The sequence below is a fragment of the Dichomitus squalens genome, assembly GCF_000275845.1.
Source record: "Dichomitus squalens LYAD-421 SS1 unplaced genomic scaffold DICSQscaffold_41, whole genome shotgun sequence".
NCBI classification, from domain to species: domain Eukaryota; kingdom Fungi; phylum Basidiomycota; class Agaricomycetes; order Polyporales; family Polyporaceae; genus Dichomitus; species Dichomitus squalens.
Window position 1 is genome coordinate 76,990 of NW_006766923.1, and position 8,106 is coordinate 85,095.

Here is an 8,106-nt window from a genome sequence, read left to right on the forward strand (position 1 = left end):
TGTCTCTGATGAATATAGGAAAGGAAATCTGACTGGAGCTTATGATATGCTGGACCCTGTAACGCCGCTCTTTCCCTGGCAAACATGCACAAGTACAGCGTGGTAGTACGGTTTCTTCTATGATGATCTGTCCTCATATCGTGCTTCTCTGGAGCATACATCTTGGTTACAGCTTCCTGCGACACAGCCTTTACAGTTAGGAGACTCTGAGAATGTCGTGAAAGGACCAAGGCACTCTGCTGTCGTAGGACTCAGGAAACTGCATACTCACATCTTCTCCATCTCACTTGGTCCATAGATACAGACATGTCGTCAGGCGAATTGGCTCTCATGTGACGGCGAACATCTCACCCTTCTTCAGTCAGGTCTTCCCCCTTTGCAACATATCTGACCATCCCTGTCGCTTTCATCGCCGAGTCGATGATTGCGTCCATCGCCAACAGTACTATGGTACACCAGAGTACAAGTTTATATTCCATTTCAACGAATCGGTCCTCTACGGCAGATAGCAAAAGTCAACATAGCATATCGCATTTTGAACCACAATCATTTCCGCAGACTCATGCATTCACCTCAGGATCTCGCCGGATGCTTGCCCCACTTGACTTCAAAGTCGCGCATCAACCTTGCCAATTTCTCCGCCTCCTCTTCTTCATACCCCCGCCGCGGTTTGTCCCCTTTGACATACATGAACCATTGGGGCGCAGGGCTGAGAGTATCGTATACTCCATCGTCGCTTGACTTTGAGATCGTCGCCGCAACGTGACCCGCAACCATTTTGCAGTCGAATGTCGTCCCGTTATCGTCGACTAGGACATTGACATCGCCATATCCACTCGGGATGTCCTTCATATCAAGTTCAAAGTAGGGAATGCCGTCAAGGGTATAGTTACCTTATACCGAGCAGCCGTGAGCCATATTACCGATATTCGAAGGCATTAGTCACTTACCCTCAGTCTTTATGCTTCCCAAAGACTGACTCCCGGCCCGCCGATTGCGGGCTAGCCACTTCCCGTCCTGGTCCCACACACAGAACGCGGTGATCCAACCCGAAATCAAGTCCAGGCCACAGATCCTGTCGTTGCGGTTCACGACATGCTCCCAGAAAGGTATGTCGGGCTGCCCATCGAATGCCTCCACGAAGCGCCGCAGAATAGGACGAAGCATGGCCGCCCATTGCTCGGGCTCCTCTCCGAGCTCTGGAAGACGGTCAAGGCGTTTGTAGAGCCTCTCCCAGTCAGCCTTCTCTCCCTCGAGGGTGACCGAAGGAATGCCACAGATTATGCCGATCCCATAGGAGAAGTATCTGCCAGCCGAGAATGTGATTTAACTACGTGTTGGCACGCGAAGACTGAGAAACGCACGCCTGCAGAGTTGACATGAGGAGAATGGCGCAGATCGTGGTATCATTTGTCGTCGAAGTCGTGAAATCAGGGAGAATCCACTCGACCAAGGTCTTGTCGACAACCTACGGATGTGAAGTGTCATCAGCATGCCGCACATTGGTCTCATGCAGATGTACGTACATGCTGATGAATTTGATCAGACATCTGTCTGGCCAAACTTCCAAAATCAACCGTGTAACGGGTGCCGACTGCATAGACCCAAAGCTCTTTCTTTCCCTCGTGCGTGACGAAGTATTCCCGCAGCTCATCGGCGTGCTTATTGACACTACAAAGAACAGTGGATGAGCAAAGATCATAATATTCAGGTTGTGAATGGAAGGGTAAAACTGACTAGAAGCTGAGCTGTGAAAGGATTGCGATCCAAATGTCGTCCGGCCTGCAGATGAAACAGGTCTGGTTAGCATATGTGCGGCCTTGATCATCTGCGATATGCTTTCGTACTGACCGAATTCTGAGGTGATGATGTCTTCCATGGGCCTCAACGACCGTATGAACGAACCCGTTCTTGTTCGATCTCAAGGTTTGGAGCGCAGAGTCCGTTACGGAGGACTGAAGAATCTCCCCGCTTTCCTTCCACTGCTTGTAGCAGGATTGTTTCAGGAACTCTTCCACAGCGTCTTGCGACCGGCCTTGTCTATAGCCAGGAAGCGCAATAGCATTCGCGTCGTGCTTTGCAACTTGGAAGGTCACGGGCATTATGGGAGAGAAGTCATCACGAAGAAGGAGCTGGTGAAAGAAACAGTAGAGTGGGGGTATGTTTTTGTGCGCAAGGACTGTGCAGCTGCCGGGCCGGTCGACAGCACCAACTCATAACGGCCCCGACTCGTGCACACCGGAATCCGCCGCGCACCTGAACTTCCGTGGTACCATTATGCTCACCATGGGGACAGTTCGTTCACATCCTGATGATCAGTAAAAGGAAGGTCTCAGAAGGCAGTGGTATGCTCTAGATATCGTGATCCTCGGTGTGATCGTACATGTCGAGCGTGCGACCATTTCAAAGCCAAGGGACACCCGCAGGACGGTCCCAACTGGCTCAGTACCTGAGCTTGACGTTATCCGGTCTGCAAGCACTAATCTATGTCGAGTGGGTCCGAGCGGGCGTAAGAACCATCCGAGGATATGATGAGAGATCATCATAAAAGAATGGGACGACACGGCGTCTAACCCACGTGGTGCCGCGTGGCAAACCATGTGGCCCGCTTATGGGCCACAGGTCCTGCGCGCCAAGCGCCCCGTTCACCGGGTTAGGGCGCAACGGGCAGCAACCAGGGAGATTTGACATTGATAATCTTATTTGCACATGACAGAGGGAAGATATAACTGTATAATACCAGGAATGATGAGAATAGAATTCTCGCACACTGAAATTTCTGGGTAGAAGACAACAAGGTATTTGATAGGGGCTGAACAAGTAGTACAAGGGTAGGTAAGCAGGCCTCAACATAACATATTGAGACTGCAGGCAGCAGCCGGAAAGCAATGGGTGCGCCTGCTGACTTCTAGAGCCTAGCCCGAGCAACAATGTAATCCAGAAACCATACTGATCCAAATCCCAGAACATTATCTAGGGTACCTACACTGATATTTGCTCAAATTCTTACAACGGGTTCATGTAGGTAGAATGGTTTGATCCCGCCTGTCAAAGCCATTACACCAAAAGGCAGTTTAATTGAGATTTTACGTTCTCACCCACCCGCAGGTATATGCGCACAATACTGGGCTTGATTGTGCTAAGGGCGACCGCCACCCTTACATTTGAGGTTGTAATAAGGAGAACTAATACAATTGTATCAACACAGAGCAGGCAGGCCTCGAGTGACAAAGCCACGGGTAAACGAAAGCTAGTTTGTAATGATTCCAGGATAACAGTCTGTTAAACCACGGTTCAATAGCTGGACTCTTCTCGAGAGATCACTGAATTACATTGCATCACCCTACCATCAATTAAACGTACGATTATCATACGACACGAGGACACCGACCCATCGTCGAGCGAGTAACCTACAACGGCGGTGTTAACTTGAAGGGCAATCTGGCCTCGACGGTTTAAAAAACCTACCTACCGCATGCAAACAGAGAGTAGCCGAGCAGTGCGCGCAGGTACAGCTATCATGCGCCCCTCAAAAGTTGATACCCGAGCTACAGGCGCGGGCGGTGAGGTCGAGGGCGCTGCCCAAGGCGACCGGAAAGAGGGAGAAACCAGAGCGACAAGTATGTAGTGTGCAAGCATACTCTAAGCCTTAGCGCGAGCAGGTCTATGGCGGAAGGCGGGGAGGCGGGAGCGGGAGGCGGCAGTCACGACGGACGAGGCGGGAAACAGGTAAGAGGCGCTGATGGTAAGCGCGTAAGTGCGATCATGAGGAGCGCATCAAATGCTGATGTGCTTTCGGCGCGACAGCGTCCATGGGGTGGCAGAGCGCAGGGTCTGCAGGCAAGGAGAGCGCAAAGTGGCTCACAGAACAGCGGTGCACGGCGGGAAGAGTGCGGGAAGAGGGCGGTAAGAGGGCCGGAGGGGTCCCCGGGCGCTGTGAAACTTGCAAGTCCTGGCCACCCATGTGGAGAGGAGGCACAGACGACTCCGGAGAAGGCACGCAAGGCATCACGTGAAAGGGGAAAGGGGGGTTTTTAACCATGATGGCCCGCCGCCCGATCCCCCTTCGAGTCACTTGAAACCGCCGTTGTAGTCTCTACGTCGAGGATGACCACATGCACTAATTTTTGCTCCTTCATGCCACAGGGTCATTGTGTGAGATGTGTAGTCCCCCTTCTCCCTGTTGTGCCAAGAGAATAGGAAGAAAATCTCTTGAAACGAAGATGATAGTCCGATCGAAGTGCGTGCATCGGGCCAGAGCGCCTTAAGTTGCAACTTGGCAGCGTATCTGTAGCGCCCTGCGCTCCTTCAAAGTCGTTGATTATGCAGACGATCATGGCACAGTTTCATCTGTTTCCACGATTATTTGTAGGAGCCGCGACTCGAACATCTTGGCTAGGAGTAGGGACTTTGGCAGTTCCTGAGAGAGTGTGGTGTGTAGCTCTCCTGAGACATGCATCAAGATACTGCCGGCCAAGAGGCCGAGCTGTCCGCCGAGGTGCAAGGATGACTGGGCTTTTCTTGTGTGGAAAGTGTCCTTCTATGTGGTACATACGGAGAGAGTGCCATACGTTTGTACAAACAAACTAGGGATAACACGGACTTCAACGGAGTACGGATACATCACTTGTTAATGTTGGAATTTCGCTTCTGATACATCTCCTTCTACCTTCCTCGTCGCAATTGTCCACTTGTACTTGTCTGTTGGGGAAAAGGGTCCTTATAGGGTGGGGTAAATCTGGGCGTCCTTCCGGGCCTTGGTCATCGCAGCGACGATCGCGCTGCCGATACCGCTGCCGTCCTCTGCACGATACGTGACGATGTTCCTAGCGCATTTGAGTCAGTACCATATTGGCAGCAGAAAACCGATGGACAGAGGATCACTCACTTTCCCTTCTCGCCGAAGATGTCCTGCAGGCCTTCGTGCACCCGCTCCGGGAACATGGGGTATTTCTGCCAGTTATCCAAGCGTAAGCAGAGCGCGAGGGTTGGGACCAAGAGGCCATGAGACTTACGTTGTACAGCGATCCATCCGCGCCGACCGCGCAACCTTCCTCCAGGTATCCCATCTTGCTCACGATCGCCGCGATCCCGCACGCGCTCAGCCGCGCTGCGCGCCTCCCGACGAGCTTCGCAAGCGCGCGGAAGAACTGTCGTTCTGCAAGCGTGGTCTCGAGCGCGAAGAAGTGGTTGAAGATTCCAATGATCATCAGCAGCTCCTCAGTCGGATCCATCTCCATCAGCGAAAGGAACGCAGTGTCGAACGAATACGGAATCTCGATCTTGTATGTGTTCTGCCCCAGGAAGAGCACGCCTTCGTCGATGAGTTCGCAGATGATGAGCCGAAGGATCTCGCCAAGGTAACGACCGGAGATAAGCTTCTCAAACGCTTGCTCGCCTGGCTTGTTGGAGCTCTCGTCGATGATCTGGTCGTACTTCGTGCGCGGGAGGTTCTCATGCTCGAACGAGTCGAACGCGCCCTGTACAGATGAGTGAGACATGCTGCTAGAGAGCTGTAGTAGATATGTATGGGAGAGCGTGATGCGTACCCATTCGCAGTTGATAGCCATCTCCTGCTCAGGATCGATCCCGAGGTGAGCGATCTTGGGGATGTCCTTGACCTTCTCCATGTATGCAGCGTTGCAACCGGTACCGAAGATGCACGCGATGCGAGTCTTGGGATTCACGTAATGTGAGGCGATAAGCGTACCGGTCGTATCACACGTGAGCGCAACAATCTCTGCAGGCACAGACTACACGGGAGGAAACTGAAGTCAAGATCGGCCGGCCGTTCCATAAAAATATCACATACGTGCTTCGTGAGGGATTTGCGGAACATTTGGACAACGTCATGACCCTCAGTGTTCGGCGCACCGAAACCCTTCGTCCATCGAATGAGCACACCGTGGTCGATGCGGTCTTGTCTGGATTATCAGATACAATGAGGTTGAGTGAGAGGAGGCTAATCACAAAACGTACGAGCACGGGTATGAGAACTTGAGGATGTCCTGATGAGTCGTGCGATAGGATAAGAAAAGCACTGGACGTACCGTGAATCCGAGGGGAAGAATAGAGCCTTTGGGGATCAGCCCCGTCTCCTGATTGGCATCAACGAACGCTTTCAGGCACCCTCCACAGAAATCAAAGAGCTTCTGGCCCTCTTCCTGTTTCTGCTCCTCGGATAGACGGTACTTTGCTTGGGTGATCTCAAACTTGCCCTTGCCCTCGAGGGTGACGAGACAGACACGCAAGTTTGTGCCGCCTGCAAGATATGATCGTCAGTCTCGGTAGTCAATGTCAATGTATATGGGCCGTGATATTCGTCGCAGGGTGAGAGCCGCCAGAGAGGTGTGATAGTTCTCGCCCTGAGTGGGCCGAGATTTCATTAGAGCGAGACGCTATGCCATAACCCCATGATCGATTCGGGGCCTCCTCATAGTCTGGCGCCGTTGTAAAGTCGCACGCTATTGTATTGGCTTACGCTAGGCTCGATGCACCTGCAGTTCTTCCGGACTCCACAAGAGCAAGGGGACGTGTCAGGGGAGCCAGGCATCTTAAGAATTGATCACACATACACGATGGCGTGGATGTGGTGCTTCGGCATCGGCCGAATTCTCGAGTCCATTAGGCGTACTCGGACTATAGGGATTGCACAAACGCAGCAGCATTGACCCCTCGATGCTGCCTGAGCGAGTTCGGAGAAGGAATGTGATGTACAGAATTGAGAAAACAGACTCACCAAGATCAACCGCAAGGAAGTTTCCTGTCTCGTCACCTTTGGGCCATCCGAAAACGTACGTCGGGATCATAGGCTACCACCCGTTCGACCGAAATCGTGGGTCTTCACTTCACCAGACGTTCTGACAGAATACTCACAACAATCTGCCCATTCTTCGAAAGGCCGAGCTCCAAAGACTCCCTGAACGCCTCGACGATCATACGCATCCGCTGTGGGGTCAAGTTGAACCTGGATGCGCGCTGTAAATGAGCATTTGGGACGCTAGTGTGTCAAGAGGGAAGACGCACAAGGCCTCAAATTTACGGAGGTGATCCGCCATGGTTCTGCAATGGACATCGATTGGACGCGAGTCCTCGGTCTGGATGTCTCTGAGCGGACGTACTTCTTGGTTGCGTGAGGGAGTCCTTCATCGTCGGTGCTGGATTTCGTGAAAGTCGTGAGGGTCTGGCCCGAAGGGAGCTGGACCGTCTGGCTTCCACGTCTGCTAGCCATTTTTCAAGTCGTTCAGGAGGGGAGACTGGGGTCGGAGATGGAATGAAGCAGATATTGGGACAGCGTCGAGCAGTCGCGGTCGAGAGAGGAACACACAGGCGCCCGTTCAGATCAAGGAAGAGGCTGATAACCCGCTTAACGCGCGCCCTTACAGCCGGTTTCAGCTCGCTTGTCGTGAGAGCGCCGCGCCGCATCTCACGCATTTGCCTGTTTTCCCCTCCTAAGCGCCCCCAAAGGAACTTCGGACGACGATATCTCCTCGACAGCTTAATGTAACCACTTCATTCTTGCGTATTCTGGCTCAGGATTACGACGCGCAGGGCACGGTATTGTATTGAAGTTGCGCCAACTCGACGTCACCAACTTCTGGGCATTCCCGCTCTTCCAGCTCCCTACTGGACTCGGACAGCGTTGTTGGCTGAATGGTATGGCGTACTCTCCCGGAAATTGTCGGAATGGTGAAGACAAGACGCTACCGAGGGCTCTGTGTCAAAAGGCGGAGTGTCTAGCGACAATCACGTCCACCATAGGGTGGGCTCGGGTGGCAGCCCTCTTGGGCCAGCTCAAAGTCCTCGTCGGGGAGCACCAGACACCATGACTTTGTGAGTAATCTGCACCTCCATAATCCCTGTGGTCTTGCAAGGCATTAGGGGCCATGTAGTCACTGCTGAGTAGGAGGGAGGAACAGACGAGGTGGGTAGATTGGAGCTGCAAAGGAGAGCTTGTAGAACACTACAATTGGCAACCGGCACAATTACATGGGTTTGTAGGCTTACAGTGGACATATGTGACATGTTTCGTAGCAAAGATGTGTTGGATTTGACGATATACGACAGAGTGGTATACTAGGCATGTGCGAGAACCATTCGCAGAAT

General features: G+C 52.6%; 2 protein-coding genes across 2 annotated transcripts; both read right to left on the minus strand.

The window, feature by feature from the left end:
- Window positions 1-573: 573 nt before the first annotated feature.
- Window positions 574-2,110, minus strand: DICSQDRAFT_110397 (uncharacterized protein; the record flags this gene model as incomplete). Its single annotated transcript, XM_007368896.1, has 6 exons — window positions 1,852-2,110; window positions 1,738-1,782; window positions 1,527-1,671; window positions 1,365-1,468; window positions 951-1,306; window positions 574-893 (listed from the first exon to the last, which is right to left on the minus strand). Exons 1-6 carry the CDS (start codon window positions 2,100-2,102, stop codon window positions 574-576), a joined length of 1,221 nt encoding a protein of 406 aa, XP_007368958.1. The 5' UTR covers window positions 2,103-2,110.
- Window positions 2,111-4,515: 2,405 nt separating this feature from the next.
- DICSQDRAFT_110398 (uncharacterized protein) lies at window positions 4,516-7,329 on the minus strand. The gene is made up of 11 exons (XM_007368897.1): window positions 7,122-7,329; window positions 7,027-7,062; window positions 6,877-6,967; window positions 6,740-6,812; window positions 6,051-6,262; window positions 5,980-5,996; window positions 5,813-5,924; window positions 5,550-5,753; window positions 5,016-5,480; window positions 4,889-4,953; window positions 4,516-4,826 (listed from the first exon to the last, which is right to left on the minus strand). Exons 1-11 carry the CDS (start codon window positions 7,229-7,231, stop codon window positions 4,721-4,723), a joined length of 1,491 nt encoding a protein of 496 aa, XP_007368959.1. The 5' UTR covers window positions 7,232-7,329; the 3' UTR covers window positions 4,516-4,720.
- Window positions 7,330-8,106: the final 777 nt, after the last annotated feature.